The sequence below is a fragment of the Bombus flavifrons genome, chromosome 10 (assembly GCF_040668555.2).
Source record: "Bombus flavifrons isolate JBK064 chromosome 10, iyBomFlav1_principal, whole genome shotgun sequence".
In the NCBI taxonomy this organism is placed as follows: Eukaryota; Metazoa; Arthropoda; class Insecta; order Hymenoptera; family Apidae; genus Bombus; species Bombus flavifrons.
Window position 1 is genome coordinate 2,842,751 of NC_138451.1, and position 20,448 is coordinate 2,863,198.

At 38.7% G+C, this 20,448-nt stretch overlaps 1 protein-coding gene across 1 annotated transcript in view; it reads right to left on the bottom strand.

The window, feature by feature from the left end:
- The window catches only part of SIFR (SIFamide receptor), a 57,777-nt gene that overhangs the window by 8,967 nt on the left and 28,362 nt on the right, over positions 1-20,448 (bottom strand). The window contains exon 2 of the mRNA XM_069121579.1: positions 9,094-9,193. Within this exon, the coding sequence (XP_068977680.1) occupies positions 9,094-9,193 (100 nt within the window). The remainder of the gene's footprint in view (positions 1-9,093; positions 9,194-20,448) is intronic.

Sequence of the window (20,448 nt, forward strand, 5' to 3'; positions counted from 1 at the left end):
TGTTTTCTAGGGGGGCTGTCTCGTCGTGACTTGGTGGTAGTAAGATAGAATCAGTTGTCATCTAATGCAAGCCGTGCGCAGAAAGGAGGGGCAGGGGTGCGGCGGTCAGCACGGACTTGGTGACGATGGGAGCGGTGCGGACGATGGGGGCAACAGGCTGGGCGATCACGTGGGCAGCTGGTGCCAGAGCAGCGTGCGAGACGACCAAGGGAGCCGTAATTGGGCCGGTTGCGTGGTCAGCGATGATGCCAGTGAGACCACCAGGGGCGGCGGTAGCGACAGCCAGGACGGCGGCGAGAACAGCCTGTGGGAAAACAGCACGTGCGATTCTTAGTTTACCCCTGGCTCTTCTCTTACCAACCCAACCCCTTAGATCTTCGATCTACGTTCTTCTACCGGCTTCTTATCTTCTACATAGTTAATAGTCGTAGCACAGTGCAGTCGTATATCTAATTCGAGCGTTAATCTTCCAGCGATTATGGTCTTACGTGGAAACAAAGAGAGCGCTTTAATCGCGTTAAGCCGTGTTCGAGACCCGTATTTGTTTACCGGTGTCCTTGGAACCGCCGGCGTGAAAGATACAAGGAAAAGGCTAAAGTAAAAATGAAAAAGTAAATTGTTTCGAACGATCGGTGATTCTTCCGACGGTGATAATCATGGCCCAGAGAAAAAGATTCTTGGACGATCGGAGACTCGCAAAATGAATTGACCGATATAGATTTTGTTTAGTAGTTTGATACTCCGTAGTAGTTCGATATGCTAGTTTGAAAGCGGTATGATTAAAAAAAGAATAAGCGAAATATCCAACGCCGATTAACGCTATTTCGGGGATGATAGAACTAGTACGCGTCTGTTGATCGTAGAATCTCACGAAAGATCGACTGCTTGATTAAATCCATACGGCTGGTCCGCGATGACCTTATTCTACTTCTTCTCAAGCATGTTAAGCTTTTATGCAAAATCTGCACGATGTCCGTAATATAACGTCGACACTATCGCGTTAAAATTATATCAACCAACGATTAAAGAAAAATTTCACAAATCGATCTGATCGAAATGTACAAAAACTTACTGAAAATTTACATTACGTACGAATCAATATTAGTCTTCAAACTTATATTTCTATAACACCGTCTATAACATCGCCTTGCTCGAAAAAATCGCATGGAAACGTGCAGATCGGAATAAAACGACGTAAAGCAAGTGTCGTGGACGAGCGGCACGCGATCAGGCGAATGCGCGAGATCGGTTTCGAGCCGGGGAAAAAGCGAGAGCGCGGTGTCCGTGGTGCGGGTCGCATTCCATTTTGTCCGACTGCGTTCGCGAGTAGAGTTGGCCAACAATGTGCATGCTTCAGTGGTTTCGCTCGTTCGCGTAGATTTTTGTGACCGGACGGAAACGCTGGTGTCCGTCCGAGTGAACGTACAACCACACCGATGTATATGCTCGAAAAGGTCACGGCGCGATACTTGACGCGTTTGCCGCGGGAATCGAATGCTTTATCGATCAAAGAAGATCAGAGTGAATGGAGGAATTTTCCTCGCCGTGACGTTCCACGGTGATTCGATCGAACGATTAGCCAGTCCTCCGTATGAATGTGCTCGCGAATGCGGTTAATATGCAAATTAGCCGAGGAGGCCAGCCTCACCGACGAAAAATTCCGTTTTGCGTTTAGAAAAATAGGGAGAAGCTGTAGAGGTATCTCAAGAATCTAAAAATTTTCCAAAAAGAATTTCGAATAGAACGATTTTGCTGGACGTTGAACGAGAAATGTAAAGGACGTTTGAAAGTTGTCTTACGAATTCATAATGCGAATACGAATGCATAATTATGCTATACTATAGGTAGGATTATGTACTATATGCATTTGAGAAAATATTAAATATTAAATATTAAATATTATATCTATCAAAACGGGGAAACTGGTATAATTTAGTTCCCCTTGTAATACTTTTGGTTAAGAAGCTAGAAAATTTACACAATTTTCTAATCGGTATACCTGTCTCGAATACGTCAAAAATTCCAAGATCGAAGAAATAACCAAAGGGTGAACGAAAGCCGTAGCTTATTCGTACATGGTCTATTAAAACCAACTTGAAATCAAATGAAACTTAATATCTATCGCTGCTAAACTATATATAGCCTTTTTGTCTTAAATGGCTCACGTATGCGGTATATCTATCTGTTCCAAGTGAAATCGTGCTGGTTAGGACCGTTTCGTTGCTCGATTTCGCCCACCCACGTAACATCGACAAAGTAAAACTCTATTTATCTAATCTAGTATAACGATGGAGATAAGTAATATAAAATATGATATTCTTCTTACCAACTTGAACATGTTGATTGGGTTGTGGGTTGCTTGTTTACTTCTCGAAAGTAGGTAAGCTTATGCTGGATGTACCGGACGGCGGTCCTTTTATACAAAAGTCGGTTTTAAAAAATCGCTATAAATTTGATCACGTGGCCCTCCATTCGACTGTCTGACGTTATTCATCGGCGTGTTGAGTCAGCCGATCTAAGAACGGAGGTGGGGTGCCGTTTAACCAATCCACGTTCGGTATCGGCTCTAAACAATGCGAATCTGGCCAATCACGTGCTTTCAACCCCTCGCGATCGGTTCTTGGGAATTGGGTTAAGACACTTCGCGTGGAAACAGTTTCGTTGTCTGTGTAAACGATACGAAGGTGTGGGTCACCCGCACAGACCCTGGTTAGGTCGGGGTAAGTGCAACAACGCTAGCTGAAAACATAAAGCCGCACGCTCTAAACGCGGACTGATTTCGTGAAAAAAATCCAGTCAAGGTCTTCTTCGGCCTCTTTGCGCCGCTCTATAGGCGCCAAACACATCCTTGGAGAGAAATCCTTCGAGCTTCTTCGAGATCGAGAATCGTTGCGAAGCTTAGGGTACCGATCGGATGTTACACATATGCATAAATTAACACCTGTCGTAAGATTTTTACGTTTTCAGCTTTCGATCAATAGACGGTTGACTCTAAATAATTTTTGCTAACGTTTATGTGAAGCTCGGTATATGTTTCCTATAGGGTGTCTTAAAATTAGTGATCAACAGTGTCGTGAAAGGATTAGCATTAGTGTCTATACTTTTAAAAAGTAATTTAGTGACACGAGTTCTATGTGTAAGAAAAAGGAATAGAATTCGCGAAGAACGAATTTAAGACGGATGTCGCTAATCTTTTTTCGAAAGATGCCTATCGTTGTAAATTATCGATCTCGTACAAAAACCAATAGCAAACCAAATATCCAAGGAAGTGGATAATACAAAAATTAACTGAAAGCACTGGATGTAATACAGGAAACGATACTACAGCGACAGCTTCTACTAATCCACTTTCGTTTTATTCTATGGTCCATTATCGATCACACTAAAGAATAAATTTACTATGAATTAAGGAGAGATTCACGCGGAAAATATCAAATCCACGTTATCGATTGTCATGATCGCGATACTCATGGAACTTTCTTATATCGATTTAAATTCGGTAAACGCGATATAAAAATTGTCGGAATCGTGAATTCCATATTTAAGGAAGATTCGAAGCAGCTTCTGCTCTCCATCTCGCTTTATCGTAATATTAAATAAGGTTACAAATACGCAAGGAAAATCTGACACGGCGTTGCAATCTGTCTAATACGATTAGCCTTTCCCAATTATGAAATGTAGAGATATAAGCTTCCGATATTAGTACGTGGTTCGAAAATTAGATACCGTTACAAATCGGCATGTTACACTTTAAATTTGTAGAAGGTGAGTGGAGAAAAACTGAGGTTTCAATTTTCTTGTGCCTGAGATTCGGGATACGAGTTGCTTAATTATCAGACCGTCCACTGAAAAAAACCGATCTTTCACGGTCATTTATTACCGTGAAGTCATTTAATTCGTAATATGACGTAAATGCTACTTCACACCCATTACTTCATACAAGGTCTAATGTCGACTAAAGGAAAGTATTTCCGATCGAAAAGTGTCGTACCTAAGAGTACGTTCCAATTTCCACCTTATTTTTGTTAGATTTAATAGGAGTAAAGCCTTGATTCGTTATACTAGAAAAGTGTTTCAAATTGATGGACCATCGGCGGAATCGCGCCAACTGGCATCGTCTTTTGTTACGCGACGAATCACTGCCAATTCTCGATCTTCGATCGCTTGGTGATGTAATCGCATGTAATCAAGAGCGGGTTATTCGTTCCCTTTATTGTGCGTGAAAGACCAGAGTCTCTGGACGTGTAACAAGTGTGGCGGGTGTCGTGTGTCAACCACGCGGAAGTCTGCGTTCGATGGACACAAAATATGATTGACTTACGGTGAAATGGCCGGTTTACTGATAAAATGGAACAAGAGCTGGGTTGCTTATCGATATCAAATGTGAAATGCGATACCGCTTAAAGGCATCCCGACGTCTATCCTATCTTGCAGACTATGTAGATTATAATATTATTAAATTCTATCAAACACCATAATGAGTATTACGTAATACATTTTTGTATTTTCCATTCATTTTTGCACGTTAAAATTTTTCCTGAATGCATAAACAATAAATATCCGTTAATCTGTCACTACGATTCGACGAAGTAGCCAGTAATAAGGCAGCAATAAGGCAACCGCGTTGCTCGCGAATAAATCTTCGATTACTTGTCTGTTCAAACAGCGCAGTACTTGTATATACGTAGATAATTTCTATTTCTAGTATTTTTGTTCAGCGTTCGGTGTATTTTATATTTCAAATTCTCGAATATTAAACCGATCGAAGAGATTTTTATAGATCTTCAAGATCTTGAAATCAGAAAGGATAGGAAGCGGTAACAGTCGTATGCGATGCTTATAGAAATTTGTATAAGTTACAGATACTTTATAGGTTACTGTAGAATAAATTGAGAGTAAAACATGCTATACAGTTTGCCGTAGTGTATTTTTAGATGCAACAAGATGACAAACCTTTCATAAATCTTCGATTCTTTCCTTTCTTTCTCGAGTAAGTAACGTATCTCTTTGGTACGAGCAACGATTACATTATAGCGTAGCAACGTGTCTTACGTAACTTAGTCGCAGCATTGAAAAGACAAAGGGAGTGTTCCAAATCTATCTTAACCCCGCCGTGTATATCAAGCTGCAATAATATCGTTTGAAATTGCTCGAGACGTGAATTTGTGGGCATAGAAGGAGGAAGTCCACGATGGATTCGTGTTAGTGGATTTACGCAGGTCGATAGGTCAGCTGCAGCTTCTGTCGAAGATGTTCGCGCGGATATGAGAACAAGACTGGAAGATGTATGTATTTTCGTAGTTGGCAGTTCGTTCTATAGACAGAACAGCAGCAAGAAGCAAGAAAAAGAGGGCGAACGAAGGTAGGGAGAGTAATGCGTCGCTGCCCGAGGGTTGATCGAAGGCTAAGACAATTCCGAGTCACCGATGCTCCCTTTTGCCAGGCAATTTCAGTAAGATCGATCGCTTCCGAGGATCGTGTAAAACTATTTCGTGATACCAGTCAGATCGTCTGACGTGAAATTGATAGAAAATCATTTATCGGGCATTTCGCTGGATCTTCAGTCATTTTTTCCCTTGGTATTCGACGTATTCTTAATCGAATTTAAATTTCTTCTTTTTTTTTGTGTCTCGTTTATCGCAATTCTCCCTTTCCTTTAATTGGCCATTCGTTGTCGTAATAATCATAATTGGTTATTAGCGACTCGTGTAAGATCGTCGGTCGAGTTTCGTAATGTTTAGAGTGGTTGATTTTAAAAATTCGAGTAACTGTAATGCCTGATTTGAATTTTTTAAACTATCCCTTATAGACAACTAACTATAATAAATGTATATATCATATATAATATCAAAGTACGATCTACCAGCTGGAAATTTTGGTAGTTAGCCCGCCTGAACTATTCGATTCAAAAAGAACAAGGTCGATATCTCTAAGGGAGCAGTTCGTGACGCTTTAAGCCGGCTTAGAACGAGCGACGTTGCAAGAACAGAGATACGAAGTTCTTTCGTCTTACAAAGGAAGAATACATTCTACATATGTATTTTCTCGTTCTTCTAATTCGCCGCGTCGCGTCTTGTTCGGATCACTTTGTATACCAAAGCTTTCCCAAACATTTCCCGATGATCGCGACAAACAAATGAGTGCCAAAGAAACTCAACCAGACGATTTCGATCATCAATTGCGTGCATGAGTTAAGCAATTGAATCGCAAAGTGCGTTCACCAAACGATGCCATCCGCATTGCCCTCTTCACCGTATCTAACATCTTGCGAAAAAAAGTGAAACTCGTCCAGGTTATTGGCTTCGGTTAAGCGTATATTATCTTTATTGCAACACTACGAGACTTATATCGGTTTGAATATCGTTAGTACAAAATGGCTGTTTCGAAATACGGCTCACACTTTCTTCCTTCGCTCTGCTTCGAAAAATTTCGCTCAGCGTGCTTCGCGTTTTCAAAGAAAGGAAAATTTAAACGTCGCCGAGAGACGACACGAAACCGTTGGCAAGGTTCGCGAACGTCACCAGAATTCGCGAACGATGCCAAACGTTTCGTTTTAGATGTAAAGAGGAGGCCTGGAGCGTCTAAAAAAAAAAAAAAAAAATTCTATTCACGAGACGCCTGGCGTTCCTTTTGTCTATCTCCTTGCTGCTGGCAACAGGCCATTCGGATTGCGGAGAACGATAAAGGCACCGAGGTAAGAGTCGTCGATCGATTTTATTCAATTATGGATGAAGTTTACAGGATTATAGAAAATATTTATAATAAATAATAAATTGATCGGAAATTCTTTACTTCGCTTTACCTCTATAATATCTCAGATGTAGATATCGACGAAAGAATAAAATTAGGTATTATATTATTTAGTCTCTATCGTCATTAATATTATCAATACTATTTGCTATTAATTATACTGACTAATTATAACCGATTGAAGATTTTTCATGTGATAAACGTCATGCCTAGGTAATTTATCGGATGATCAAGTAATTGAGGATCGTAGTTAGTGAGATTATGTAAAGATCGAGTAAAAGAGGTTCGCTTTATTCTTCTTATCGATGTGTGCATGGGAATAATTTTGTAATATATAATACGTATCATGGAAATCTTTCTCTCCCTAGAGCTAGATCCTGTTCGTCGTTCGATTAATATTCTGTCATATGTTTCGTATACTTCTTCTTTTACGTTTGCTATTATTTCATTACTTGGACAACCTATTTTTTATCACTTTTTTCATATCTGCATCTCGGTAATCGTTTTTTCCTGGTAAAAGTACTAGGTGTGCTGTAAAGTTCCATCGTTTCTTCGAATTATGTTTACGACACACGGCTCTCGACTTTGTCTGAAAGCTTCGGTTTGAATTTTCATTCGACCTGATTTTTCTGTACAAGAGAAATGTAAACGAATCTGTGTCATTACTCTATTCCTAAAAGTTTGATTCGACAGTAAGCATATGAGTGGATAAGATGCACTTACGACACGTTGGATCCTTTACAAAGGCTAAAAGGAAATAACGTTACCGTCACAGCAGAAAACTTCTTTCTATTCTTCTGATTATCTTCTAGTGTCAAAACGTAAAATTATTAAACCACCGAATGAAAATATCTTAATTTTCTGATTGGAATGCCGCTCTTCGAGAATTTCTGAACTGTATCATCGATTATTTTTACGACTGTGTTAAATAAAATTTCTTCGGTGGATTAAGAAGCTTATGAAATGGTAGAATAGGATTATAAAAAGCAATGGATTGGTATAAGAAATTAAACAAAAGAAATTTGTTTTCTCATTCTGGAAACAAACGTTACATTTTCACCAATCCGATAATATCTTAATGTCTATAAAATGTTGGTCCGAATTTTTCGTTTTTATAGATTCAAGGTTTCGCTTTCTTAAGAAATAACGAGTGGTCAATCGGTGCTATATTTCTCGTCATACATTCTTATTACGATGTTAATGGAAACACCGATTACGAGCGGCTAGAATGTCATAATAACTAGGAGGTACGCGGCCGAACATACGCGTAACCTCCCGTAATCCAACCTATAATTGTTACACATGGCTACGTAAATGAGAAATAAATATGTCAGGGAAGAATATGCGTTAATGACGTCTGCGATTTCTCAACATACATGCGACAATGCCATATATTCGTTCTCTATCTTGTTTTCTTTTCTAGCTGCAAGGTGTCTCGATAACAAGGTGTTTCGAACGATCGAAACCGATGATTATTTAGTTTTTCTTCTCGCGAAGAAAGAAGACATTATCAGATGTTAGAAACGAGGGACTGGAATAAGCAATCCTCCGTTGAAACTAGTTGCTTGCTATTAAACGCATAGTTCATATTTTAAATTCATACGATATAAATATTAATATATTTTGTAGATGAGTTACATGGATTTCAGAACTTCCAACGGTGTTCAAGCGAGTTGCCATTAAAACGACATTATTATATTAAGATCACGTTATTAAGACACGTGAATCCGATTTCCAGGAAGTTTCGAGAAGCACTTTGTTCTTCATTTCGGATAAAAACATCCTCCTTTTTTTTATGCCATCTCTTAGCGTTCGAGTAGCTAACAATAAGGGTTGGTCAGTAGTTGCTTCTGATTTATTACGATAGATAGAGGGGCAGAAAAACGAATGGGAGTTATTCTATTAATTTATCGCAGTTTGTTGTGCCGGCGCGGAACCAATAGACTTTGGATACTTCCATTTCGAAGATGAAATATGGATGAGAAATTTTATCGCTCTGACCGTCGCTGAACACAATGTACTCCCGTACTTCGTAAAAGCGTTGTCAGTCGAAAGGTTTTGAGAAAAGCACCATCAACGAGACAGTGTTCTATATCTTTCGATCTGCTTACTTTTTGAAGAGAAAGAGAGAGAGAGAGAGAGAAAAAAGAAAGAGGAAAATATATGAATTTCAAAGGAAACTATTTTTTACGCGAAAGAGAATTTATGAATGTTCGAGGATAAAATGGGAAGATTAAAACAACTTTTACAGTAACCATGCGTTGTATATCGAATGTCAGGCGAGCGTCGGTGAACATGGATGAAATCATTCTTTGAAAAGTTCAATGTACATGTAGTACATACCTGTCCAAGGAAACCGCAACAAGGCTGTAGACAGAGGCCGCCACGGAAACGCCTTGTATATAAGCGACGGCTTTACACATGAACCATCCCAGGAACCATGCTGAAACACAAGTTCACCGTTTATCGTTCGAAGTCAGACGATCGAGTAAAACTGCACTTTTCGCCGAAAATGACTTCCGTTCTTTTTGGAGAGAAAAGGAAAGAAAGCAAAAAGAGAAATGTGTGTCGCAAAGTTGTTCTTTCTGATAAAAGTGTGAATGGACATTGTAAAACTTTAAAATAATCATAATTTGTCGTTTGAAAGTTTTCAGATACAGGAAAGAATTCCTCGATTTTCAGCAACAATTTCTCTGTATATTAACTCTAGTTGAAATTATTCCAACTTTTCGAAAACGAATGATATATTTCGCTTTCAAAAGCATAGGATTCCTTCCTAATAGTTTTACTCTTGAAACAAAGAGCTGTTTCCCAGGAACGAGAATAATTTTAAGTGTAAATATACCTCGTCTTATTCTTTCGTAGAGTAATTTTGCATCTTCGCGTGGTTTTGCGAAATATCGTTCTCAAAGTGGAAACACGTTTCAAAGTCTGCAGTGATTTACATGGATGTGCCGTTTGATGTTAATTGTCCGGGGAAACTGGTTTCAAAAAGGTAAATGCAGAGCGGTTAAGACACTTGCATAATAACGAATAGTAGATATGCACTTACGTATGTATCCGCGTGTTGGATACAGCGCAATGTCGTATAGTAATTGCATGTCGTTTTAAAGCTTCTCGCAATTCCTTCTTATTTCGTTATCATGGCGGCAAAAACAGATTACTTTCGTTCCTGTAACTTTCTTATGAAATTTTTTTTTTGTCACGCAAACTCTGCTCGCTCGCGAAGGAATCTAATTAAGAATTCTACTATCGGACGCCGCGTCGTTCTGATGGGCTTTAATTAACAGTTGTTTCCATAATTTCATCCTTTACAATAATTATCGCAATAAATTGTATAAAAGGTTTTCTTCTGGAAGTCGTTTTCTTTGCGCGTGTTCTGCGTAATTAACTAATTGATAGAAAATTCATATTAAAATTAAAAGATGGTGTAGCGGGTTTATTAAAAAGTTTATGCGTATTAATATACAGAGTGTTTAATTACAGAGTGTTTAACGTGGATCAAGCGAAAGCTCCAAAAGGATAGAAGATAGAACAATTTTGTTAAACAAAATGAAATGGTTTCTTGGAAAGTGGAGATATTTCTAAGATTTAAAAATGATCTTTTACGATATTAGGAAAGGGAAGATGACAATAGAAATTGCGCGTCTTTGACGACGACGAAAAATACGGATGTCTGCGACTAATCGTAAGAGTTACATACGTGATAATTTAAAAAGCTGCGCGTATTCAAAATTCTATTTAAACGGACAACGCATCCACTGTACCAACCTGGTACACTCGTGCAACCGTATCGGATGCCTCGTATCGAATAACATTTACTCTGTAAAACTCATAGTACCATATCGCAAACTCCAATCGGAGCCATTGCATCAAGATGAATTCGAGTCACGGCGTATCGAACGCGTGCCGCTTTGATCGGATATTAATTGCAGGATGCGACAGCGTCTTTCGTACGCCTTCGGGTTCGATGTCTGGATCCCTGATGGGTGATATTCGTGCGGCGTCCCATTTTTTCCTCAGCGGATGTCTGGTCGAGGAGCGTGAAATAAGCGAGAGATATACGAGTAACGTTCGAATGGGAGGACGTGAAACGTAGGAATAGGTGTCGTTATTCCGCAGACCTGGATTTTTGACGCAGGCGGCGTGCACGATTATCAGCTGGTTACGTGTTCGATGGAATAAATAATTATCTCGCGCAACGCTTGATCTACGGCCTACGGGAAGTTCCTTTCTCATGTATAAGGCCTCGTGCTTACCCTTCACTTCACAACACAATACTTTCGGTGCTGGACTGCCGCTAAAAGGCCACACAATCGGCATCGACGTAGCTTGAAAGGACTTGCTATTCGAACAGTTTCGACGGGAAAAAGGAACTAGCTCTTTGCACGCCGATTTCCTTGCCGTGCGAATGACGTGCTGCTCCTCATGGGAATTTCGTGCTGGCTGTCCGATGGAAGCTACGTTGACGCGTCAAAATATACGAGGAACACGAGAGAAATATCGTAGCGACGGTTTTCTGGAAATTGATTAGGGTGAAGATGAGGTGCTTTAAGTGGCGTATAATAAATGTATGATAATGATTATACGTATGTATACAAGAAATATTTGTAGGTTTAGATACGCCTGCACGTTGATTAAATGCATAAATTGGAAAATAGAAAAATGGAACGACGATATTTTCTATTCTTAATGTCACCTTCTTGCGATAAACGAATTCGTGGAAGCGAGTCGTTCGTTTGTTGAGAATCAAAGATCGGTCGTGTACTTACGTATGTAATGAAATTGACAAAAGCGAAGTTGATCAGCGTGGCTTCTGAAGTCCCAAATATTGGAAAGAATACAAATTACGTTCGTTGTTCTTTATTTTTCCGGGAGCCGCGGGTGGACTCGTATGGGAGAAAGAAAACGCGAAAGTATACTTCGAAGAAAGAAAAAAAAGAAAGGAAAATGCAAAAGACGCCATGTTTTATCTCTGTATGAAAGCCCATTATCGACGCAGGCTTGCGTACATATCGAAGATGTGGCAGTTCCGTGGAACGAATCTGCAATGTCACGTGCATCCGTCGCGGAATCGAGAACGAATCTGGCCTGAGAGTTTCGCGAAATCCATCGAAATTCGGGGCTTACTTGCTATCAATCGCATCCTGACAATCTGACGTGTTCCAACTTTTCCATTGAATAAATTTACCTCTTGTATGCAAGCGCACGAAACCTAGGGCCGAATCGTATCAAACTCGAAGAACTCCGACGTATTGTTTTCGTCTCGTTCGTGAATTTCAAACGGATGCTGCCTGTTTCACGGGAGTAGAAATCGATGGGACGCAACCACCGCTTTATCGTAATTAGACAGCGGATATTTGTGCAAGTATCTCATATTTTTATAGGTACAAAATATTGAGCAACAGCAATAAAGTAATATGATATCGAAGAGCTTATGTAATAAATAAATAAAGGTGGATCAATTTATTCAAGCAGATACATATTTATAAATTTTACCAATTATTGGTTTAATTATCTGCTAAAAGATTGAAATGATATATTAATCGTTTCGACGTAACTCTATGACACTAAAAAAAAATTAAGGCGCACATAAATAGAAACGTGAGAACAAAGTGGAGGATAAGAGGAAAGAAATTCGTAAATTATAAGATCGATTCAGAAGCAAGCATAATTTGCAACATGAATAATTTTGTGAACATGTTCATGCGCGGCGAAAAACGGGACAACTTTTTACGCATTCCTCGTGCGATTAACGCGAGATATTATCGGCTATTAACGATAAATGCTGGCTGGAGTAACGGGGCTAACTCCACAGCCACGGTCAGTTTACAAGATACAATCGGAGAGAAGGTTATTACAACACGCGTCTTAATTGCCACGCTGTTCGTTTCATATTATTATATAATAGTATCTTTTTGTTTCTATGTACACATATGCGCATATATACCGTGATTTGGCGAATTGAAACGACCAAATGTGATATTTGAACAAGACGCTGTAAGTAAAAATCGAGAGAAAACTGGTTTTAAGGAATCGATTGGTCTGAAAAAAGATTATAATTATGTATACGTGTAATTATACGACACGTACCTACTTATATGTAAATTATATGTAAATGTTTCGTTAGACGTTTTGTTAGACGTGTATCTAGGTAGGATAATTGAAGTAGGAGGACAAACTTCTAATTCTTGTTTTAAGAATAAATTAACTACTATTTAGGATACGATAATTAAAATATCCTCGAGTAATGTTTTATGTAAAAAAAAAAAACCAGTCGCGGTCGCTTTCACCCCACGATCCGTTAGTTTCTATAAAGAGTATATATAAAAATTTCGACATGCAGCAAACGGGGTAAGAAGTAGAAAGAAAGCGATTCTGGAAGAATTATGAAAGAATCGATAAATAGAGAAATCATGCATGATACGCGAAGCGTTATGACTGCGTCAAGTCGGACAAATGTTTACTGGAATTTGTTTCGTTATTTCTCTGCATCGTATTCATCCTCGAGTTACGTGTTCGTATTTTATAAAGCATTTTGCTCGTATGTTAAGATACACGGCGCGTATCATAGCTTATATCATAGCTCGTTTCCATTGCGACTAATTTACGATTGTAAGATTCTGTTTCCGTTTCACTTGTGTTTGCTCTATTAATTGGTATTACGATCGTTGTTTAACAGAAACGTGTTGTCATAATGATATTTCGCAAAGTATCGCTTTACCAAGTGATTTATGAAACGTTTTGCGTGGTATTAACGATCTTCTGTTTCGTTCTGATAGTTTCAAATAATAAGATAATTACTATAGAATATTTCACTTTGTTTCACACGATATTTATTACGCTTTGAGGTATCAAAGCGTTTAATTAACTCGCTATACGAGATACTACGTTAGAATATTGAAATAACCATTACATACTTTGGAATATCAAAATCAAACAATATAAAACATTTGCTGCGTTTTTGAATATTCAAATATTGGTTATGACTTAATTAGTATGTAAAATTCTGTAGTATAGCGTGTAACGCGTTCAGCTTTATGCTAACGTTTTATGAAACTGTCGATAGCCTTAACGATACTATTTTATTTATTATTACTTATTATTACTATTTATTATTATTTTATTTATTATTACTATTATTTATTATTACTATTAAAACATTTTTAATCGTCAAATCCTTCGCTTTTGTGCGAATTAATATTTCTTTATATATTTTCGCTATGGTTATTCGAATAGTTTCCATTCTACGCATTCGTAAGAATCACGAAAGATCGATACGACGATCTATCACGAGAAATATTGCCAATTGCAAGAAATCAAATTATTGGTCATGAATTATTGGCCAATGAAAGTACTCGTTCGAGCATTCGATTTCACTCGTTTAAGCAGCCATCTGACTGATCAATTTTGCTGCCACGTTACCTGCTCCAAGGATGGATAGATAAACGAATTAGCATTCGAACGAGCGTGCCAGTAGCAGCTTTGTTTCGCCCATTAAAAATCGATCGAACAAGAAAGGAAAGGGAAAGAAATTTTGAGAGCAAACTATTTTTCCAACAAGCATTTTCATCGGCTACATAAGAAACTGATCGACGCTCGAAATATATTTCTCTTTATATCGTTGTTTTGCTCCATTTAATTTGCAATTTTATATGATACTACGTAATCGATGATCGGTCTATTCAAATCAATCAGCGATTAACCGTTGTTATCGTAAAATGTTTAAAGGGCAATAAGTTTGATCGCATTCGATATCCGTTTTCAATTTGTAACAGTAATTAAGACCAAACGAATGAGTGAATATAAATGATAACAATCTATTAGTGTATATACTTTGATAAATATTCAAATATATCGCGTCGCGTGATTAATGGACAACACGATATTAAATATTTGATTTCTCTCTGAAAGTGAATCAATGTTTTAAATTTCGTCTCAACTAAAATAATACTTGGTCGAACCTTGATTAAAATTAAATATCACGAAAGAGAAATCGAACGATTCCCGAAGCTCGATATATTTTACTTTAATTCAAAATTCGTTCGAGTCTCGAGTAGAACGTATTTCTATGAACACTCGCAATTTTTAATCAGTGGAACATTAGTTTCACGTTTACCGGGTGTACGCGGAATTCCGATTGTTCTGGCCCGATGCTGAACGGATGATGCTGCTGTCTGTACATTATCATGCTCTATCCATACTTTGTTTGCACTTCTTCACGCTGTCCAAAATCTCTCCGCCCAATTACGCGAGTCACCGATCAAACGGAAAATTAAAACGATTAGACTGTTAACCTCCGTCGGAAACAATGGAACCGGCAACATCAGGCGATTTGTAATTTGGCGAACGATCTCTGGCCTAGAAGAATGGTTAACGCGAGACCGTGTACTTCCATTAGTTGACGATTCTAATGACTAATTGCTATGCCTCGTTTCGTAGAATCGAGAAATAAAGCGCCAAAAATATAAAACATAATTTCATGTGGAATACGGTGAAGAAGGACATAGGATGACTTAGTCTGGCAAATTAATTGAAGCCGAATGACTCGATTAGTGTATCAAATGGGCGTAGGAATTGCAGGGATATTTCGAGTCGAGTAAATGACAGATTCACTTTGGCAAAGGTTTCCAGTTACCTACTCGAATTCCAGTGGCTTGGATTAGCTTGTCATTCTACTTACATGTATCATTTCATTCTACCTACCTTAGCCTTAGCCTGGTTATTTCTTGCCGCTATCTCTTTATTACTTCCTTACTTCTTACCTCGCTAGCAAAGCTTGTTCTTTTCATAAATTTTGGCAAGCCGATGGAAGATTGAAAAATGCGCATTTAACATTATCCGCCCCGTTTCGTGTAACTTCAGCGTAAGTACGTTATGGTAGATGGGAGACGAAAGAAGAAGGCTACGAAACACCATAGATTCCAAGGCAAGAGGTGGAACAGATTCGATCGAAAGGGCAAAGTCACGTATGCCTGTAAATTATGTAGGTAAATGTGAAAATTTCCCGATCGCCTGGAACCTTAGTTTCCTATGCGCGTGCGTTTCTACGTTTCGCGTATTTTACTTTCACCGTCTACGCTCTGGTGGACACCTCCATCGAACCTGTATGCACCGTTCCACGGAGATAAAAGGGACCAGCTCGGTCAAATAAACGGGCAAACGCCGGAGAACGAACGCGTAGGCAAAATGGACCTTTCCTCTCGTAACTTTAGTTACGAGCCTGTTGCCTGGTAATTCGGACAAATGTTCTATCGATACCTTATATTGAAATTATTGTTGTATCGAAACTTGTTGCATAGGAATAACCTTCGGAATTCTATCGCCAAGTATTTGGACGATAAATTCGATACTTGCATATTTTAACTTTAAGACATCTGGTTGCATTGCCCCCTTTCTGCTAACTTTTCTTTCTTATAAACTCGCAGAGACTAGCTCGAAAATGAACATTTCCTCGAAGCATTCGTGACTTTCTTCCATCTCAGTCTTTAAAAGTTGATTTAAAACAACTTCTTACTCTTCTTATCGGTTTGTCAATTGGCTATCTTTTGTAAGGTATTATGCAGTACGTGTAGGAAATATAAAAAGGTAATATAAAAAGAATGAAGAGGACTAGACGAAAACTGTGCAGAATCGCAAGTAGATTATACGTGAAGCAAATACGCATGCTCGTAATCTATTCACACTGATCTGATCTAATGCTTATTATTATAAATGTCCGCCTAAAATTTATTTATAGCAGATCTAATGCATTTTTTAGGTCACTAGTTTTACTTTTTCTTTTGTTACGGGGTAGCAAGGAAAGGATAAATTATTCTCTATCGTTCTTGCGCGTAATTTCTTCGGAGCAAAATATTTGACTAAACAAAATATTTATCACGTGTTACATGTATGTATATGATCGACGGAGAAAAGATTGGAAGAATCCAGCTCGCTTAAAATACAAATACGGTATTAAGTTCAAGGAAACACTTACGAAAAACTCAGTCGTTCGTATTTATATTCACTTCGTTCGCACGTATATCTGTTCTGACAAACAAAATGTGTTTTCGAAACAATGCAATGTAATTTATGTTCTGAAACAGTTGTAATAAACGTACTTCCATTGCGCAAATGTTCCTGTTTAATATTCCATTGGATCGGAAAGACAAATACAGCTGTTGAATATGTGCAAACATTTATATCCTGCGACAGTGATCTTCTAATCTAAAATACGCTCGTATAGTTTCAGATACGTAAATTTATATAATCGTAGAAATCAAATTTCTTGAGAATATGAAAAAAGAAAAAGAAAGATAATAATTGATATATTAGAATATTAAAAAGAAAATTCCAAACAGCTCGATTAAATTTACCGAACTGATTTGAATGTATAGAATGCCAATTTTTACAACTTTTGTCTCCCACTCCCACTGATCGATCAATTATCGAATCTGATAAAAGTATATCATCAAGCACTTGCGATCGATCAATGTCTCAATATTTTCCTTATTTATTTTGCGTTATGCCAGCGACGTTATATTCTTTCCTTCGTTTCAGATCTGTTTCCATTTTCAATCATCGTCGGTTATCACATCAAACTTTTTTACATGTAATTCAACGTTGCACAGTACTTTGTTTTTAATTCTACCATACGTTTATTTAATTCCAGCGACAGGTGTTATTATTACGCGGTTAATTAGTCCAAAGGAGGAAGATGAAAAGGAAGAGAGCAACTTGACAAAGGAACGAACGTAACGAGAGGAAAAAGCGAAACGTGTAGAAAGTGATCGTTCGACCGGTATGTCAGTTTAGAGATCTGAAATAGACACGCTACATCCTACGCAAAAATGGAAGAACGAGACAGGAATAATTGTTCGTACAAACTCTTGTACGCAATTACGGTAACGAGAATGTGCGGTACAATTAAAAACACGCCTAACGTAATTACGAGAACCCTTTCGAAAAGATCTCCTGTTAAATGACCAGTCCTTTGAACAGCACGTAGAGTCCGCAAGATAACGTCCTGTCGTTATTTTGTAATCACCCGTTCTATTTTCACACGTGAATGTTACATTTTCCCATTAATTCATACCGACTCCCCTCTATTTAGAATATTTTTATCGAATAAATAATAGTCGTTCAACGTTCACGCTCTTATCATTTTGCACTTTGAATTTTGCCCCAGACTATTTTAACTATTCTTCGCACATTGATTGTTCAAGTACATCGCGGAACCATTATGAAAACTCGGAGTTGTTCTACCGCTAAAACACAATCGGTATTCAAGTTTCTTGGCCAAACTCCACAGTTTCCGCACAGCCGTTCTCCTATCCAGCGGAAAGTTTGCCGAAAACGACGATCATGGGGATCAAGTTCGGAAGGAGATTGTATCTACGTACCGTTTATGCCCCAGTACGCAGCTTCGATTCAGTTATCCCGGCGATATAATCTTAACAAAAGCGTTCTAGAACGCGCGTTATGTATCGCTGGTTGTTCGATTTCACCTCAGTCCATTTCTATTGATCGTGACACTCATGCCTCGCGATTTTTCCTTAAACGCTTCGACGTGTACGCGAGTTGTATTTTACGGACAAACATCCTGCGGAGATACGCGAGATTCCCCTCGTAAACAGAGATATTGCCGAAAATATAAAACGGACGAGTGTCTGTCCAGTTTGCCTACGTAGAGCGGCTTTTGTCCTGGGATCTTGATTAAAATCGATGCCTTCTCGAGGAAATGATTTTAACGAAATGGAAGAAATATCGGATAGGGAATGGAAATTACGCGAGGGTGTGAATGGGGACTGTTGGCTCATTTTCGTGTAGTTTTTTCTTTACTACAAAACTTTACGTTCAACTTTTCATTCGTTCGTTGTTAAATAATTATAACAATGTACTATATTTGATGCGCACGGAACAAAGTTGATTGAAAACTACGGATATATCGAATTGCATGTCGTATGTAATTAACGGATTCAACCCTCTCCATTGATTCCTAAACTTCAGATCCAAGTTTCATTTACGTCTCATACAATAGAATAATCATTACTGGCGGAAATAATACCCTTTCTCGAAGAAACGTGACAAATTTCGAAACTGGGCCGAATACAAGCAAAAGGAAGAACGAGGTTCTTCGGTACGAGCTGGTGGTGGAACGGGATGAAGACATGGAAACGGACGGAAAAGCTTCGACGAAGTCGTTTTTCCTTCCTTGGCGAGAGAGATCGAAGACCACTCAACCGGGCCTCCTTAAGGGTTCAAGCTGGCGACTAGCTTGAATTTCAATTTAACAACGAGGGAACGACGACAGTGCACGTTCCTTTTTCTGTCCTCTCGAGGGACATTTCAATCGCCAGAGAGATCCGAGTTAATTCGACTCGTCCAATCGAACGACTTCGGTACTCGGTAAATATTTCATTTGAGTAAAATACATGTTTGGAAAATGATTATTTAAACGATACTTGGCTAGATGTTATTTTGGAAGAATTATACGTTACTTTACTTTGATAAGCCATTGATTTCTCTTTGAATCATTATTCATATAATTATCAAGTGAATTATTTGTTTATTTTATTTGGTATTTTATATTTGAATGAATGAAATAGGTCAAATCGACCATTACACAAATATGTGTATATATATATATTAATCATAATTCATCCAACCCATTCACCTAACCCTTCTTTCCCTTCGTTTATCAGGTTTTGCAACCTGCCCAATCTAAAAAATGGCGTTTTCTTTCATTTGAGCTACAGATTTAACTCGGAACGGAACAAGACTCTGAGCGGTAACGTGACTCAATTAACTGGAGTCAGTCGGTACACGCGGTCTAATTCTATTCGGAGCGAGCCGACTTATCAATTCGTGAGCGTTTCTGCGCGGCTGAACACCGAACATGCGGCCTCGATCTACCGAGCAACGGTTGAAACGAAATCTCCGCGAACCGTGGGGCAACCGTGAAAGGCAGCCGAAAAAATCTACAAAATGAGACACGATTTACCTGCTCGCGAGTCTATTCTCTCGCTAAGGCGCGAGGGTGCTTGCACGATTTCACTTTAGCTCACGCGCAATTTCATTCAGACACTAACAATCTTTATTGCCATTTTATTTTAGAAAATAACGTGTTTCAATTTTAGATGTAAGAAAAAACGAATAATCCTAATAACCGTAACACGTTCCAAGACACTTCCGAGTGGTTTTATAAACCTAAGTAAATTTCCGATATAAAGTGTTTCAAAGCGAAACTGATAGAATTAGATATATTTTATAGCTAAACCGCGAGCTACGATGAAAAATCTAAGAGTCTGAGGTACCTGTCCTATAATTCTCTGAGAAATCTGTGCCCCATAATCGAGCTGTGTTCGATAGACGACGCGAACGTTGGTGCCACACGAAAGTCGTAAATTCGGTCCTCCCAAATCCTATAACCGGTTTCGTTTCATCGGTCGGGGGGTTGAGAAAGGAACGGGAAAGAGAAGGAAAAATAGAGTGAAATCGGTGTGCAACATCGCGTGACACCAAAGAGTTTTCGCGTCGACTATGGAACAGTGGAACCCGTATGCAACGCTGTTTCCATCCACGTACGATATTATCGGTCTGGTCGAAAGTGCCGCTTATTCGAGCCATTCGTTTCGTGCGAAGCTCGCTCGCGTGGCCATTTCAGATCTCGCCTATTGGGCGACAGACTTACGAGATAATCGACGAACTCCTGTTTTG